Source organism: Ranitomeya variabilis, chromosome 1 (assembly GCF_051348905.1).
Source record: "Ranitomeya variabilis isolate aRanVar5 chromosome 1, aRanVar5.hap1, whole genome shotgun sequence".
NCBI lineage: Eukaryota > Metazoa > Chordata > Amphibia > Anura > Dendrobatidae > Ranitomeya > Ranitomeya variabilis.
This window is the reverse complement of record NC_135232.1, coordinates 572,649,464-572,668,711: the sequence shown is the minus strand read 5'-3', so window position 1 is coordinate 572,668,711 and position 19,248 is coordinate 572,649,464. Positions and strand designations below refer to the sequence as shown.

The window sequence follows — 19,248 nt, the reverse complement described above, 5'->3', positions numbered from 1 at the left end:
TGGCGACATGGAAAAGAACTATGTATTTCTACATATTCTCTAGTGACAGCCATTTTCACTATTGACAATGATGGAGAAATAATGAGTGAAGTAGTAGAATATTCAAACTAATAAACATATGATGGTTGTTGGACCTTATGCTACCTTTGTAATACAAAGTTATACAGGGGCATCATATGCCACCATAAGGGCTCATGATCTGATCGATGCAGATTATATTTATCTTTTGTATATGTACTTATGAAGTTTTTGTCATGGTGTATAATAAAACATTAAAGACACTGGGTTTTTTTGTACAGATTTCACATACGGTATTACCGCTTCCTCCTAGCTATGGTTTTTGCTGTCCAAGAAATCAACCAGTCATCTGATATTCTTCCAAACATCACATTAGGTTTCAAGTTGTATGATTCCTGCTATAATCAAGTGAGATCTTTGATGGGAACAACATGGATCTTGTCAGGAAAACAGGAAACAGTGCCAAACTTTGACTGCCACAAGAAAAGAATGCCCTCTGCTGTAGTTGGGGACACGCCATCGAAGGCTTCCATACCAATGGCTAGGATTCTTGGCCTTTACAAATATCCTCAGGTAAGTTTACAAGGAAAGAATGCATTCTGTATATACATCCATACAATACATACAGTATACGCAACTATGTAAATCGAGTCATTGTTCTTGAATTTTTATCCAAGTGGGAATAGTTAGAAATAAAAGTTGAATATCATAGTAGGTCAGTTTCTCTACCATTAAAACTTGTCTAGGATTAGATCAGAAATGAACTAGCTCTTCCCAAAAATACCAACTATCCAAAAATGTTTCCAATGTTAGCAAATCCATTGGCTTTGGTGCAAATCAAACTGAGAACATGAGCACTGGAGAGAAAAATTAAGACAACCTCCAAAAAAGTAATTATTTGCAGGTAATGGCCACAGACATTTACAGTCTCATTATCCTTACGGACTTATTATTCTCTAGTTTTACATTTTGCTTGTGCCTTTGTCATTACTCGCAGCATAAGGTGGTACCTAAAACCCATTGAGATTTCACAAATAGTTCAGCTCCTGGAGAATGTCTCATCCATGCATGGTTTCACAAGAAGGTTTAACTGTGCCTCCTACAATATCAAAAGTATTGATCAAATACCAGGACACTAAAGATTACTTGAGGACTGCTGTAAAGAGTAGTGATGGGTGAACCCCTCGAAGATTGGGATCAGTGGGTTCACCCGAGTTGTCTTGTAAAGTTCGAGCTAGGGGCTGGAGATGATGCAATCTTGCGTCCGAACCCTGAGCTTGGATATTACAGATATGGGATGGGGCGGGGGGGCTGTAACACAAAGTTTAAAATTAATAATAAACATTATAATTATAGTTACCTGTCCAGTGACACGTCCTTCCATCCCGCTGTCTGCCAGCCACATCTGCTTTCAGGGGCAGCTCATTAATTTCCGGCTGTGATCACTGCACTCGACAGTCTTCGGCTTTTTCCGGCAGTGTTTGTTTGTGTGGGGACTCACCACACGAACACTGTCGGAAAAAGCCAAAGACTGTTGAGTGCAGTGAATACCGCCGAAAGTTAATGAGCGGCCCAGGAAGCAGATGCGGCTGGGATACAGCAGGACAAGAGGACGCGTTGCTGGACAGGTAAGTATACAATAATTATAATGTTTATTATTAATTTTATGCTTTTACAGGCCCTGGACCTGAACTCTAACATGGGTTTCCCATGGAAACCTGTGTCCAGGACCTTGTGACCAAACACTACGTGTTCGGTACGGGTCCAAAACTTTACAGTTCGGGATCACCCATCCCTAGTAAAGAGTTATAGGAGAGCATCAACCAAGCAGCATGATTGATATCTGAACCATTGTTGAAAACGCACAGCCAGAGCTTTGTAAGATGTGTTTCAGGTCAACAAGGCAGTATCATTGAAGATAAATGTAATTTATACTCACTCCTGAATATAGTTACATAGTTACATAGTTATTAAGGTTGAAGGAAGACTGTAAGTCCATCTAGTTCAACCCATAGCCTAACCTAACATGCCCTAACATGTTGATCCAGAGGAAGGCAAAAAAAACCCATGTGGCAAAGAGTAACTCCACCATGGGGAAAAAAATTCCTTCCCGACTCCACATACGGCAATCAGACTAGTTCCCTGGATCAACGCCTTATCAAGGAATCTAGTGTATATACCCTGTAACATTATACTTTTCCAGAAAGGCATCCAGTCCCCTCTTAAATTTAATTAATGAATCACTCATTACAACATCATACGGCAGAGTGTTCCATAGTCTCACTGCTCTTACAGTAAAGAATCCGCGTCTGTTATTATGCTTAAACCTTCTTTCCTCCAGACGTAGAGGATGCCCCCTTGTCCCTGTCTCATGTCTATGATTAAAAAGATCATCAGAAAGGTCTTTGTACTGTCCCCTCATATATTTATACATTAAAATAAGATCATCCCTTAGTCTTCGTTTTTCCAAACTAAATAGCCCCAAGTGTAATAACTAGGGTTGAGCGACCTTTACTTTTATAGGATCGGGTCGGGTTTCACGAAACCTGACTTTTTCAAAAGTCGGGTCGAGTGAAATCGGCCGATCCTATAAAAAAGTCAGGGTCGGGGTCGGCCGAAACTCGAAACCCAATGCAGTGCATTGGGTTTCCAATGGTTCCCAGGGTCTGAAGGAGCGGAAACTCTCCTTCAGGCCCTGGGATCCATATTTAAGTGTAAAATAAAGAATTAAAATAAAAAATATCGCTATACTTACACTCTGACGGGCCCTGGTACTAACCGGGAACCTTCCTTCCTTAGAATCAGCCTTCTAAGACCTGCGGTGACGTCACGGTGACGTCGCGGCTTGTGATTGGTCGCGCGGCCCCCATGTGACCGCTCGCGCGACCAATCACAAGCCGCGACGTCTCCGTGACGTCACCGAATGCCCTGGAAGGGCTGATTCTTAGGAAGGAAGGCTGCCGGAACGAAGCCGAGGGTGAGTATATTCCTATTAGGTATATACTCACCCTCGGACACGCCCTGCTTCTTTCCGACAGCCTTCCTTCCTAAGAATCAGCCCTTCCAGGGCCTTCGGTGATGTCACGGAGACGTCGCGGCTTGTGATTGGTCGCGCGAGCGGTCACATGGGGGCCGCGCGACCAATCACAAGCCGCAACATCACCGTGACGTCACCGCAGGTCTTAGAAGGCTGATTCTAAGGAAGGAAGGTTCCCGGTTAGTACCAGGGCCCGTCAGATGGTAAGTATAGCGATATTTTTTATTTTAATTCTTTATTTTACACTTAAATCTGAATTCCGATACCAATTCCCGATATCTTAAACATATCGGGAATCGGTATCGGAATTCCGATTCCAGATTCAGAAGATCGCCGACCTCATGGCTGACCCCACACAGGGGTCAGGTCGGGTTTCATGAAACCCGACGTTGCCAAAAGTCGGCGACTTCTGAAAATTGCCGACCCGTTTCGCTCAACCCTAGTAATAACCTTATAGAATCTGTGTACTTACTGTGAATAGATTTGTTTCTTTATAATTTGTGGTGTTTTGGCCACTAGATGACAGTTTCATTCATACGACTGTCACCTGTATGTCAGTTGGCATACAGGGAGAAAAAACAGTTTGATCCACCCCCAGCATCAGTTGGAATACTGAAGTGCGACAGAGAGAAGCGGCCATCTTGAGCAGGGTCTGCAGGAATGGGGAGTGGATAAGGTTGTGCTGGAGAGGGATGTGGTGAAAATCCCTCATGACAGCACCCATCTGGGTAAAGAGCAGCAGCAGACTGAGGCTGAACTGAACCGGTATCCAAACCTGTCCGGATGTAAGGGAATTCCTGCTGTAAAAAACTGTTAAAGAACAGAAAGGACCCAGGACCTGTGAAGTGAAAGGTTTTATATCAAGCACAATTTTTCTTGGTATTGGTCACTGGCTGGAAGAGCTCTTCATCCATCTGCATGTCCTGATTGTGTTGTTCGGAGCAGACCCAGCGGAAAAACACTAAAAGTGCACTGTGAAGGCACAATAAGTAAACGTGCACGCAACACAATTGTCATAGCTCCCAGGTATTAATGCTGCAGGGAGAGCTGCACACAGCAGCAACAGAGCAGAACTGAACATTGGGTAATAACTTGATCACCAACAGGACCTTAGGTGTTATGATTCCAATGGCAGGGAATCGCAAAGTCTGCAAACATAAGTACTAGCTCAATAGGGAAGTGGTAACTAGGCTGACCATATACCTGATCCTAGCACAAACACTAATAACAGCCGGGGAACGTGCCTACGTTGATCCTAGACATCTCGCGCCAGCCGGAGAACTAACTAACCCTATCAGGGAAAATAAGACCTCTCTTGCCTCCAGAGAAAAGACCCCAAAGTAATACAAGCCCCCAACAAATAATAACGGTGAGGCAAGAAGAAAAGACAAACGTAAGAATGAACTAGATTTTAGCAAAGAGAGGCCCACTGACTAATAGCAGAATCTAGTAAGATGACTTATATGGTCAGCAAAAAACCCTGCAAAATATCCACGCTAAATATCCAAGAACCCCCAAACCGACTGATGGTGTGGGGGGAGAATATCAGCCCCCTAGAGCTTCCAGCGATATCAGGAATCACATATTGTACAAGCTGGACAAAAAATAAGAACAATGCAAATGATAAAAAGTACGAAAGCAGGACTTAGCTTATCTTGCAAAGAACCAGGACCTGAAGACAGGAGCAAACAGAAGTGAACTGATTACAACAATGCCAGGCACTGGACTGAGAATCCAGGAAGTTTAAATAGCAACACCCCAGACCTAACGAAGCATGTGAGTATCAACCTGGGAAAGGACAATCAAGTGCCAAACCACTAGTGACCACAAGAGGGAGCCAAGAAGTATAGTTCACAACAGTTAGGCATGTGACAGAGTGGGAGGAGGTCAGTGGCGGAGACATATGCCAGGGAGCAAAGAAAGGATAAACACTAGAGAGTTACCAAACAAGCAAAGATTAGAGCCAAGAGATCATGAGGTACCAAAGAGGAGAGACAGGGGATTGTCAGAAACGAAGCCAGAGGTCAGAAATCCAGAATAGCAAACAGAGTAACACACGGTGAGCAAGGTAAACACAGTGCAGACCGAGCACACACTCGAGCACAGAGTCAAGCACACAAACCAAAACAGAATGTATAGCTGACAAATAACCCCAGCTGGGAGTGAATATAAAGACCCCTCCCATCTTGAAAGAGAGGCCAACCATATTAACCCTTCAAGAACAGGACATTATCCATGTCCTAACCATGACAACAATATATTTTGGCGCCAAGAGACACAAAACCGCAACTAAGCTTTTGCTTAGTTAGGTACACTGGCTCTACGGACCACGTTTTCCTACCAGAATCAATGACCAGAAACAATAGTGTAACACCTCACTGGACCCCCAGGCTTCTCAGGGTATCTGGCATGAAAAGCCCGCACCAGTCGATCTGCATGCACAGAACTTGCCGGAACCCATGACCAATCCTCAATAGAATATCTCTTACAATGTATTAAGTACTGAAACCTTCGACGCATCCACCATTAATCAATGATGTGCCCTACCTCGTACTCCAGCTGACCCTCAACCAACATTGGTGGATCATTGGATGAGGAATCTTCTCTAAGCATCCCCACAGGTTTTAATACCTTCTCCCCCACAGTATGTGTAGGAGCTGACCCCCTCCTCCTGTCCGCAAAATGTTTGTACCTCTTTTTGGCTTTGGAGATGTTCCCCTGAACCTCCCTCCAAAGGGTTCTTAACTGTTGCACCAAACCCTCAGCACCAGGGCAACCAAAATCCATGCGGGAAAATTCTCCAAACTGCAGAACAAATCCATAATTGACCTGAAAGGGAGATTTACCAGTAGGCTGATTAATACAACAGTTGAACACAAATTCTGCCATGGGTAATACCTCACACCAGTCCTCCTGTCTGGAAGAGGTCAAGCATCTCAAAATTTATTTCATCGACTGGTTGGTGCATTTAGTCTGTCCGTTAGATTCTGGGTGATAAGCAGAGGAGAATGACAACGTAACCCCCAACTTCTTACAAAAAGCCCTCCAAAACAAACTGCACACCCCTGTCAGACACCACATTCACAGTGACCCCATGCAACCGAACTATATGCTGAATGAACAAACGAGCTAAGGTTTCAGCAGAGGGTAACGCAGGTGGCACAATGTGGGCTTGCTTCGAAAACTACCAAAACTACTGAGATGCCCTAAACATCAAATTTGCAAATTTCGAATTTGCAAATTCTAAACAAACTTTGGACACTACTGATGTGTCCAAAGTTTATCAAGAATTTGCAAAGGTACCAGTTCCCCTGCTGGCCGGACCAGAGAGCTCTTAGAACGAGCACACACCCCACAAGTATTCACAAACTTTCTGATATCAGTACTCATAGAGGGCCACCAAAAATTTCCTAGCAACTGCCCCTGGGTAACTGCAATCCCAGGGTGTGCACTCAACACAGAATCATGAAATTCTTGCAGGAGTGAGATGAAAATGTTCAGGTACAAACAATTTACCTGGGGGTTTATTCTTGGGAGCTTGTGCTTCCAAAAATCTCTCTTTTTAACTCAGATGAGACTTCTGCGATAACCTCTCCCAGTTAAAGAATGGAGGAAGGAGGTTCTGGAGGGGACACAGAATCAAAACTTCAGGATAAGGCAGCCGCCTTTACATTTTTAGACCCGGGTCGGAACGTAATGGTAAAAGGAAACCGAGAAAAAGAAGTGCCCAACGAGCCTGTCTGGGGGTCAATCTCTTAGCGGACTTGATGTAGGCCAAATTTTTATGATCAGTGATGATCGTAACAGGATGAACAGCCCCCTCCAGAACATGCCTCTATTCTTTAAAGGCCAATTTAATTGCCAACAATTCCCTGTTGCCGACATAATCATTCCTCTCAGCTGAAGATAATTTTTTTAGAGAAGGCACATGGTTTAAGGTTAATAAAGGTGGATGGGCCCTGAGACAACACTGCCCCCACCCCCACCTCTGAAGCGTCGACCTCCATGATAAAAGGTCTCGACAGATTGGGTTGTATCAACACGGGGGCTGAAGTGAAACATTTCTTCATTGTCTGGAAGGAATTTTTTGTGGCTACAGACCAATTTTTTACATCCGCCCCTTTGAGTGTGAGGTCCCTTAAGGGTTTCACCACCTGCAAAAACCCTTTATTGAACTTCCTGTAATAGTTAGCGAAGCCCAGAAATCGTTGCAACCCTTTCAGGTCATGAGGTTGCACCCCATCAGAAATGGCCTGAACCTTCCCCGGATCCATGCGGAATCCCTCCCTGATACAACTAAACCCAGACCAAAATTAGTCTTCATGTGTGTCTGGGCCCACTGCAACCGTTTCTGCTTGTGAACACTGTTTAGGGGTGGCATAATAGTAGGTTTATGCACCACAGCAAGCCTTTGAAGGATCCTACACCTTGAGGTTCGAGGGACTCCAGAGGCACCAGCAGCTTCAAATAACTGCTGCTTTGTAATGGTATTTTGGCAGCTGCTCTCTTAATCCAATGAATTTGTCTGGCAGAAACCTTCCTCATTATGGCTTTATCTGCATGAACTCTGTCTGTTCTCTGTTTCAATCACAAATCTCTTCACAGTATGATGATCACTGTTAAGTTTTTGTGAAATATCTAATGTTTTCATACCTTGACTAAGGCATTGCACTATTTAACTCTTTTCAGCAGCAGACAGATCCTTTTTATTTCCCATATTGCTTGAAACCTGTGCTTAATAATGTGGAACACCATTTTTAAGTAGTTTTCCTTTAATTAGAATCCCCTGGAAAACTAATTATCACATGTGTTTAAGATTGATTTCAGTGATCCGTTGAGCCATGCCGCACAATAACATCCACGAGCTTATTTGAAAAATAAAACAATTAAATCTTTATGACACTTAAATCCAATTTGCATAATAATTTGGAACACAGTATATATGATGATTGCAATATATTAAGAGGATAAAACTTTAAGGGTATGTGCACACGTCCGGATTTCTTGCAGAAATTTCCTGAAGAAAACCGGAAATTTTCTGCAAGAAATCCGCATTTTTTTTTGTGTTTTTTCCCCGTTTTTTTCGCATTTTTTTAGCATTCTGCAAGCGTAATTAGCTTGCAGAATGCTAAAGTTTTCCAAGCGATCTGTGCTTGGTCACACTACATACTGTTTGACAAGTGTGACCAACTTGTTACTATAGATGCTGCTTATGCAGCATCTATAGTAAAAGATAGAATGTTTAAAAATAATAAAAAAACTAAAAAATGGTTATACTCATCCAGACGATCTCCTCAGCGGCGTCCGTTCCTATAGATGCCGGTGTGGTTCAGGACCTGTGATGACGTCGCGGCTTGTGATTGGTCGCGTGAGTCACATGAGCAGTCACGCGACCAATCACAAGACAGTGACGTCATCACAGGTCCTGAACCACACCGTCTATAGGAACCGAAGAGAGAGCATGCACCGGAGAGGCGGGAACACTTCGGGGGCCATCAGAGGGTGAGTATAGGATTATTTTTTATTTTAATTCTTTTTTTTTGACCAATTATATGGTGCCCAGTCCATGGAGTAGAGTCTCCTCTCCTCCACCCTGGGTACCAACCGCACATAATCTGCTTACTTCCCACATGGTGTGCACAGCCCCGTGCGGGAAGTAAGCAGATCAATGCACTCCTAGGTGTGCAGAATCCCCGCAATTCCGCATTTTTAATGAACATGTTGCTTTTTTTTCCGCGATGCGAATCGCAACATTTGCACAAAAAATGAGGAATACCCTGTAAATAATAGGAGGCATATGTAAGCGTTTTTTTCACGTTTTTATAGCGAAAAAACGCGAAAAAAACGCAAAAAATCCTGAACGTGTGCACATGGCCTTAAGGGAGTGCTTCTTTAAATTCCTAGAACCAAATCAAGCAAATAAATCAAAATATTAGACTTTTCTAACTTTTTTTTTAAATGAGGAAAATGATCCAGGATAACATGTCTGTGAGTTGCAAAAGTTACAGCTTCAACTTTGTTGATCTTTTATTCCATGAACTGCTCCTTTCAGGTCCATCCCCAACATTTCTGTATGATTAGCCTTATGACTTTTCACTTTAATTTTATTCTTCTTTTTCTGTTTCTAGAATAGCTTGTGGGATTTTGGCATGGTCTTGCTGCATGACTACAGTCCAGAGGCGTAGCTAGGGTTTCAACTTAGTGGGGGCGAAACATCTGAGTGGGCCCCTAACCAGCTAACCCTGATTACAGCTACGGTTGCGCACTCTAAATGTGAATGTAGGGGAAATACAATCTATATACAAAAACGAACATTGACTTTACCACCATATTATGACCATATGCAACTTTGATGGTCACAATACTCTGAGTGCCCCTATAACAATAATGCTTAAGTGCCCACTTAACATTTAATAATGTCCCCTAAGTTCCCCCATGTACTGCTCCATTATACACCGTATGGTGAGCTCAAAGCTTCCCTATACACAGTCTGAGGCCCCCCAGCTCCCCTACAGTATGATGATTCTAGAACTCCCCTTTACACAGTATGATGTTCCCACTGGTCCCCTATAGATAGTATGAGCCCAATGCTCCCCTATACTCAGTATAATGCTGACAGAACTCCACTATAGAAAGTATAATGCCCTCCAGAGCTCCCCTATACACAGTATGATGGGCCTGCAGCTCCCGTATACACAGTATGATGGACCCGCAGCTCCCTTATACACAGTATGATGGGCTCGCAGCTCCCGTATACACAGTATGATGGACCCGCAGATCCCTTATACACAGTATGATGGGCTCGCAGCTCCCGTATACACAGTATGATGGACCCGCAGCTCCCTTATACACAGTATGATGGGCCTGCAGCTGCCGTATACACAGTATGATGGACTCACAGCTCCCTTATACACAGTATGATGGGCTCGCAGCTCCCGTATACACAGTATGATGGACCCGCAGATCCCTTATTCACAGTATGATGGGCTCGCAGCTCCCGTATACACAGTATGATGGGCCCACAGCTCCCATATACACAGTATGATGGACTCACAGCTTCCTTATACACAGTATGATGGGCCTGCAGCTGCCGTATACACAGTATGATGGACCCCCAGCTCCCTTATAGACAGTATGATGGACCCGCAGCTCCCTTATGCACAGTATGATGGGCCTGCAGCTGCCGTATACACAGTATGATGGACCCCCAGCTCCCTTATACACAGTATGATGGGCCCGCAGCTCCCTTATACACAGTATGATGGGCCCGCAGCTCCCATACACACAGTATGATGAGCCCACAGCTCCCTTATACACAGTATGATGGACCCGCAGCTCCCTTATACACAGTATGATGGGCCTGCAGCTGCCGTATACACAGTATGATGGACTCACAGCTCCCTTATACACAGTATGATGGGCTCGCAGCTCCCGTATACACAGTATGATGGACCCGCAGATCCCTTATACACAGTATGATGGGCTCGCAGCTCCCGTATACACAGTATGATGGGCCCACAGCTCCCATATACACAGTATGATGGACTCACAGCTTCCTTATACACAGTATGATGGGCCTGCAGCTGCCGTATACACAGTATGATGGACTCACAGCTCCCTTATACACAGTATGATGGACTGACAGCTCCCTTATACACAGTATGATGGGCCTGCAGCTGCCGTATACACAGTATGATGGACCCCCAGCTCCCTTATACACAGTATGATGGGCCCGCAGCTCCCTTATACACAGTATGATGGGCCCGCAGCTCCCATACACACAGTATGATGAGCCCACAGCTCCCTTATACACAGTATGATGGACCCGCAGCTCCCTCTTACATAGTATGATTGGCCCGCAGCTCCCGTATACACAGTATGATGGGCCCGCAGCTCCCATATACACAGTATGATTGGCCTGCAGCTTCCTTATACACAGTATGATGGGCCCGCAGCTCCCTTATACACAGTATGATGGGCCCGCAGCTCCCTTCTACACAGTATGATGGGCCCGCAGCTCCCGTATACACAGTATGATGGGCCCGCAGCTCCCTTATACACAGTATGATGGGCCCGGAGCTCCCTTATACACAGTATGATGGGCCCGCAGCTCCCTTATACACAGTATGATGGACTCACAGCTCCCATATACACAGTATGATTGGCCTGCAGCTTCCTTATACACAGTATGATGGGCCCCCAGCTCCCTTGTACACAGTATGATGGGCCCACAGCTCCCTTATACACAGTATGATGGGCCCGCAGCTCCCTTATACACAGTATGGGCCCGCAGCTCCCATACACACAGTATGATGGACTCACAGCTCCCTGTAATGATTTGGATGCCCCGGTCATTTACTCATCCTCCGGTGCATTCACTATTTTGTGGCACTGCTGCAGTGCCGCTGCTTAAACTTGTGAGCGCAGCTTCTGACTGGCCAGAAGTTAGAAGCTATGTCACAAGCGCTCATTGTAAGACTATGAGGCTATGTGCACTTGTTGCGGATTCACCGCGGATTTCCTGTGTTTTTTGTGCAGATTTCACCTGCGTTTTACCACCTGCGGAATCCTATACAGGAGCAGGTGTAAAACGCTGTGGAATCTGCAAAAAGAATTGACATGCTGTGGAAAATACAACGCAGCGTTTCCGCTCAGTATTTTCCGCATCATGTGCACTGCGGATTTGGTTTTCCATAGGTTTACATGGCACTGTAAACCAGATGGAAAATGGCTGCGAATCTGCACCATGTGCACATAGCCTGAGAGTGAGAAAGAGGCCAGAACGAGGCTCCCACAGACTCACACTGATTAGTGACCTCTGCGCTGCTCCATGAAACACTGGAGCCACGGACAGGCCACAAACTGCAGGAGACGGAGCCGAGCGGAGACTAAAACAGATGATAACGCCAGAAGGTGAGTATCAGACAGGGCGCAGGGGACGCGGATTTTCAGCACCGCTCCAGCAATGAAATAAGAAAAAATGCTGGAGTGGTGCTGTAAATGTGATGCAGCTCCTGGTTACTATGTGGGGGCTCCTTATACTAATACTCATAAAAGACACAGGTGGTACGTATCAAAAGCCCCCTACCCCCCATCTCCAGCCTCCCCAGACAGCAAATATTATGTGATGGAGTACATATAATATCATAACAAAACATTATAATATTGAGCCCCCAATGACCTGTCCCCCCTCCCCCACTTCAGCCCCAATACCCCCATCATCTCCCATCCACCCCTCAGTGCCCTGTCCCCCTCACCCACCTTCTGCCCTCACAGCACCCCCATGGTCTTACACTCATCCCCCAGTGTCCTGTCTCCCCTCCCCCACAATACCCCCATGGTCTCACATTCACCCCCCAGTACCCTGTTCCCCCTCCCCCACAATACCCCCATGGTCTCACATTCACCCCCCAGTACCCTGTCCCCCCTCACTCACTTTCAGCCCCCACAATACCCCATTGGTCTCACATTCACCTCACAGTGACATACCTGAATTTAATAAACCTGATAAGTCCCATCCCCACTTACTGATATAGCGTGCACTGCAGGCAGGACCAGAAAGTGTCTAGGTGAAATGTAAGGTGTGGACACTAGGACCCAGCGTGCCTGAGCCAATCCCAGCGTGCACAGAGTGAAGAAAACTGCAGCCGGGAAAAGCTTCATCATCCGGTCAGAGGGGCGAAACCATTCACTGCAGGAGGGAGACTGCAGCCGCCACTGTGCGAGCAGCGTGCAGGGTCTCCGTCAGACGGGAGCGGACATTATACTGCTCTGCTCCTATGTGGTGTTCTGCCTCCTCACAGAAGTGACCCTGCCCTGGCTCCCGGTGGGCCCCTTCATGTGACAGGGCCCGGGGCGATGGCCCCCTCTGCCCCCCCAGTAGCTACGCTACTGCTACAGTCTCTTGAAAATAATCTAAAGGACAAATCCTGATATTTTTCTTTTAGAATTTGATGACATAATTGAAAATTTATTGTTTCATCAAAGAAGACAAGATGTAGCAAAATAGCCCAAAGTATGATGCTGCCACCATCATGTTGTACAGATAAAATCCGTTTTATATGTAGTTTTTTTTTTCTTTCTCCAAATTAATTGCATCTTTTATTAAACCAAAAAGCTCTATTTAGCTCTCATGCTTTCACAAAACATTATTTTAATAGCCTTCTGGCTTGTCCAGGTGAACTGTTGTAAAATTTACATGGGCGCAATGATCTTTTTGGAGAGCAGTGGCATTTTCTTTGCAATTCTGCAGGCATCTTTGCTGTCATTGTCCTCCAAATGGTTTACTATTGAACATTAACATTATCTAATGTCAAAAAGGCCTTTAGCTGATCAGAGGCTATCCTGGGTTCCTTTGTGACTTCACAGAATATTATACATCTTGCTCTCAGAGTGATCTTTTTTGTCAAGCACATGTGAGAATGGTGCTAATGGTCTTCGATTTCCTCCACTTGTACACATTCTAAGGCTATGTGCACACGTTGTGGATTTAGATGCGGATCCGCAGCGGTTTTGGACGCGCGGAATTGCATCCAATCCACAATGCAGTGCCAAAGCAATGTTAGTCAATATGAAATTGACAATTGGTGTGCACATGCTATGGAAAAAAACCGATTGGAATCACAGCTTTTTTTTTTTTCCTGCAGCATGTCAATTCTTTTTGCGGATCTGCAGCGTTTCTGCACCCATTGACTTCCATTGTGTCAGGCCAATCCGCAGCAAAACTGCAGGTTTAAAAAAGATCTGCGGTTTGCTGCAAATGTGCCTGTGAGAAACTCTGCAGATCTGGAGGGGGGAGAGTGTGTGAGCGGATACTGTGTGTGTGTATCGGCGGATACTGTGTGTGTGTGGAGAAGAAGTGCAGGACTGTGTCCGGGTGTTAGTGTGCTTGTTTGTGTCTGCTAGGGTGTGCGGGCCTGCTTGTGTCTGTGTTGTAGCATAGCACCTACTACGTGTCTTGGGGGACACTCGCTTGGCACGGGATTAACGCACTCGGGCACGGTTTTCTTACAAAAACACAGTCTCTTAGGTTTATTTCACATCAGCAAAACCACATCCACAGGAACTTGATAACAGCATGAACACTGTCTGCATATATTCAGCTTTACCACAGTTCGTCTCTGACTCCGGTCAGCATAAGACACGGACTTCGTCCGTTACCTGCTGGCGACCTTCACAGGTTCCTGGACACCTCTTGGCCTCAGAGGTGCCCCATACACAATGTCTCTCTCCTCTGACCCCCGGTCAGCATAACACACGGATCCCTTTCTGTTACCTGTTGGTGCCGCACAGGTTCTCGGGTACCTCTCCTTCACAGCGGTATCCTTCAGACGTTCTCACTGACCCCGGTCAGCATTACCCATGGTTATCAGACCGTTCCACAGCACTGGCATGTTCCAGTTCCAAAGCCCCATCATGTGCTCTCCAGGGAAACGACACTCCCAACACATGGGCTCTCCAGGACCTTCCAGCACAGACCATTCAGGTCCAGATTCAGAGACCATGTGACCAGACCTCAGTCACAATATATGGAACTAACCACTCCCCTAGATGAGAGTGTGTGTGGCTAGTTTGACCCTCCCATCTCTCATAATTAGCCCTGCCAATCTCCCATTAGAACTACACATTTACATGTGGGACTACTGGTCCCAGATCACAACACAACTTCAGACTGACAGCGCAGAGTATCCTCCTCTGTGATACACATACTTGCCATCTACAATTCTGCCGGACTTTGTCTTGTCAAAACAGCTATATATTCGATTACCATGCATTCCTATGGCCTCCATATGCCTCCATGCGCACTCTGGGAAGCCCATACAGCACTCCCTACCTGTAACAGGGGGCACTACACCACAGTGTGTATGCAGAGAAGATGTGCGGGGCTGTGTGTGTGTACGGGTGTGTGTATCTGTGTGTGTGCGTGGGTGTGCAGGGTTGTATGTGTGTGTGTGGGGCTGAGTGTAGGCAGGCATCATCCGATCGGACTACTAGTCTCATCCAGCTATGCCTGCTACAGTGACAGGTAGCTGGATGATGGGATAGCAGTAGTCCCATCATCCGGCTACTGTGTTCAAGTGTAAAAAAAAATAAACACATACGCACATACTGTATACAGTACACACTGTAGGGATTTTACTCACTCAGGTGCGATGGCTGACACTTAGGAGGCAGGTTCCAACAAAAGTTCAAAGGTTTATTGTGTCATAAACCAAGTAGAAACACAGGAAACAAATAGCCTTTAGCTTAGGCAAAGGAAAAAAAACAAGTGTCCATTCCTTCAGACTCAGATTTTGAGCCTTCACACACACTGGAGACTAGCACCTCCACACATATCCACTGTGTTAAGCATTAGCCTATCTTATATAAAGCTAACCACACCCAGTAACCCATCACATGATTAGCCATGTGGTCTGACATCACCACAGGTCCTGGAACACACATATATTAATTGGTAATATGCAACAAAGAAATACTCCGGGCTACATTACAGCAACAAGGCACTTCCCGTCGACTACACAACCTTTAGCCATGCTACATACCTCCCCCTCTGCCTAAAGCCATGGGGCTTGGCACTTTTCCCCACTAAACAAGGGATTCTTGATAGGGCATCCGCATTACCGTGCAGCTTTCCGGCCCTATGTTCCACATGGAAACTGAAGTCCTGCAGGGCTAAGAACCAACGGGTGACCCTAGCATTTCCACCCTTTGTTTCCCTCATCCATCTTAGTGGGGCATGGTCAGATATCAGTCTGAATTTACGACCCAGCAGATAGTACCGTAACGTGTCCACCGCCCACTTTATGGCCAAACACTCTTTTTCCACGACTGAGTAGTTCTTCTCAGATGAGGACAGCTTTCTACTCAGATAGAGAACAGGATGCTCCTCCCCATGTAGCTCTTGGGAAAGGACTGCTCCTACCCCAACATCTGAGGCTTCTGTCTGAAGAATAAATTCTTTATTAATGTCTGGGGCCATCAGAACGGGCTGCTTACATAGAGCCCCTTTCAACTCTTGGAAGGCTGACTCTGTCTCTTCGGACCATTTAACCATCACCAATTTTGTCCCCTTTAGCAGATCAGTCAGAGGCGCAGCCACTGTGGCGAAGTTCGGGATGAACCTCCTGTAATATCCCACGATTCCCAGAAAGGCTTTAACTTGCTTTTTGGAGAGTGGTTTCGGCTATGTTTGGATTGCCTCCACTTTCCTGATTTGGGGCTTTATTTCTCAACGACCCACTATATAGCCTAGGTATTTAGCTTCTTCCTTACCCAAGGCACACTTCTTCGGGTTTATTGTAAACCCCGCCTCTCTTAGAGCATTAAACACCGCTTGGACTTTCTCCAGATGACTCTCCCAGTCCGGGCTAAAGATGACGATATCATCTAGGTACGCAGCAGCGTAGGCCTTATGGGGTGCAAGGACTCTATCCATAGCCCTCTGGAAGGTCGCCGGAGCTCCCTGTAGGCCAAACGGCATCCGGACATACTGGAAGCATCCATCAGGTGTCGAAAAGGCCGTCTTCTCCTTGGCTTCCTGTGCCATGGGGATCTGCCAATACCCCTTTGTCAAATCCAAGGTGGATATATATCTGGCGTGCCCAAGCCTTTCGATGAGCTCATCAACGCGAGGCATGGGATAAGCGTCAAACTTGGAGACCTCATTCAACTTCCGATAGTCGTTGCAGAACCTTCACTCTCCATCAGGTTTTGGGACCAGGACAATTGGGCTCGACCAACCGCTCTTGGATTCCTCAATGACTCCAAGCTTCAACATACGCTCCACTTCCTTGGAGATAACTTCTCAACGAGCCTCAGGAATACGATAGGGCTTCACGTTCACCCGCACATGTGGCTCTGTTAGGACCTCGTGCTCTATGACCTTCGTGTGTCCTGGTAACTCTGAAAACAGGTCCCTGTTTTTCTGAAGTAACTCCCGGCACTGCTGTTTCTGGGTCTTCGATAGCGTCTCTGCTATAGTAACTGCTCCAACCTCACCTTCTGGGTTGCTTAACAACGATGGAGTTACTGTTGGCTCTCTATCTTGCCACGGCTTGATGAGGTTGACATGGTATACTTGGAATGGTTTCCGTCTTCCTGGTTGGTGAATTTTATAATTTACTTCACCAAGTTTCTCGACAACCTCATATGGCCCTTGCCATTTGGCCAAGAACTTGCTCTCCACCGTCGGAACTAATACAAGAACTCGGTCTCCCGGATTGAACTGCCTCACTCTTGCAGACCGGTTGTAGACTCTGGCCTGAGCTTCTTGTGCCTGGAGGAGGTGTTCTTTCACAATAGGCATCACCTTTGCAATCCTCTGCTGCATCAGGGCCACATGCTCAATGATGCTTCTGTGGGGCGTGACTTCGGCTTCCCAGGTTTCCTTGGCTATATCCAGGAGTCTTCGCGGATGTCAGCCATATAGAAGCTCAAACGGTGAGAACCCTGTGGAGGCCTGTGGGACTTCACGAATGGAAAACATCAGGTAGGGTAAGAGACAATCCCAGTCTCTACCATCTTTCTCTATAGCTTTTCTCAGCATGCTCTTCAGTGTCTTGTTAAATCTCTCAACAAGGCCATCTGACTGGGGATGGTACACCGAGGTCCTCAACTGGGAGATTTTCAGGGCTTTGCACAACTCCCTCATCACTTTGCTCATGAAAGGTGGCCCCTGGTCAGTCAGGATCTCCTTCGGCAGACCTGTCCGGGAAAAGACTTGGACCAACTCGCGGGCTATACTCTTCGAGGAAGAATTTCTCAGAGGAATTGCCTCAGGATAGCGTGTGGCATAGTCCAGGATGACTAATATATACTGATGGCCCCGGGCTGATTTAACTAAGGGACCGACCAAGTCCATGGCAATTCTCTCGAACGGCACCTCAATAATGGGCAGGGGCACAAGGGGGTTCCGGAAATGAGGAGTGGGAGCAGTTAGCTGACATGTAGGGCAGGAACTGCAGTAGTTCACTATTTCCCGGTGACACCCAGGCCAATAGAACCTCTGCACAACCCGTTCCTGCGTTTTTTCCACGCCTAGGTGTCCACCCAAGACGTGTGAATGGGCCATGTCCAACACCTTCCGTCTATATGGACCCGGCACTACCAACTGCTCTACCAACTCCTCCCTTATTTTCGTGACCCGGTACAACAACTCCCCACTCATCAGAAAATGGGGAAATCTTGTGTCTGCCCCCGGCTCCTGTACCACCCCGTTAATAACTGTGACATTATTAAAGGCTACCCTCAGAGTGGGGTCCCTATGTTGGGCAGTCCCAAAATTTTCACCGGTTACCTCTAACTCCAGAATGTCAGATGCAGTGGACACTTCCTCCTCATCCCCAACCAGAACACAAAAAGGAAACCTGTCTGACTCTGGGTGGGGCGACACCCTTCCAGGGTTCATTGGTTCCCTACTCTTGCTAGGGAGCTCAGAACTTTTCCCCACAAATCCCAAAACAAACAGAAATCCTGGCCAATAATTATAGGGTGCAACAAGTCCTGCATGACGCCGACTATGTGGGACTCAGTGCCACCACATGCCATTTCAATGTCCACCCTGGCCAAAGGGTAGTCCTTTGCATCACCATGTATGCACCGCATTCCAACCTTCCTTCCCGGGAGCAGATGGAGAGGAAAAGTGGCCCTCACCAGGGTCACTAGGCTCCCCGAGTCTAACAGTGCCGTTACTGCTCGACCGTTCACCTTTACGGGACACGCATGAGGTCCCTCATTGGGCGGAGAGTTCACACTGCAGGCTGGATACGCATAGTATGAACAACGGCGACCCATGCTACAGTCCATCTGCTCAGTGGTCTGGGAACAACGGGCAGCTATATGTCCTGGCCCGTGGCACCTCCAGCAAATAATATCACCCGTAGGGACCTTGGGCACCACCTCCCCCGCCCTTTGTGACCTTGGACGCGCCAACCATTTTTGGGACTCAGCAGCTTTCTGGGACCCCCAGTACGGCATGGGCTGCTTCCCAAAGGAGCCTTCCAACCCTTGGTATCTCTCGACCAGTCTGATCAGTTCATCGGCATTCCGGGGATCTCCCTGGGCAACCCAAGTCTGTATGGACCTCGGGAGGGAATGCACAAACTGATCCATCATCACTCGTTCCACCATCTGTGCAGGTGTACATGACTCTGGCTGCAGCCATTTCTGGACCATGTGCAACAGATCAAACATTT

The 19,248-nt window shown here is 46.6% G+C and overlaps 1 protein-coding gene across 1 annotated transcript in view; it reads left to right on the top strand.

The window, feature by feature from the left end:
• The first annotated feature begins 333 nt into the window (after positions 1-333).
• Positions 334-19,248, top strand: part of LOC143768735 (extracellular calcium-sensing receptor-like) — an 89,471-nt gene continuing 70,556 nt past the window's right edge. Inside the window, exon 1 of the mRNA XM_077257390.1 lies at positions 334-591. Coding sequence (XP_077113505.1) covers positions 334-591 — 258 coding nt within the window. The remainder of the gene's footprint in view (positions 592-19,248) is intronic.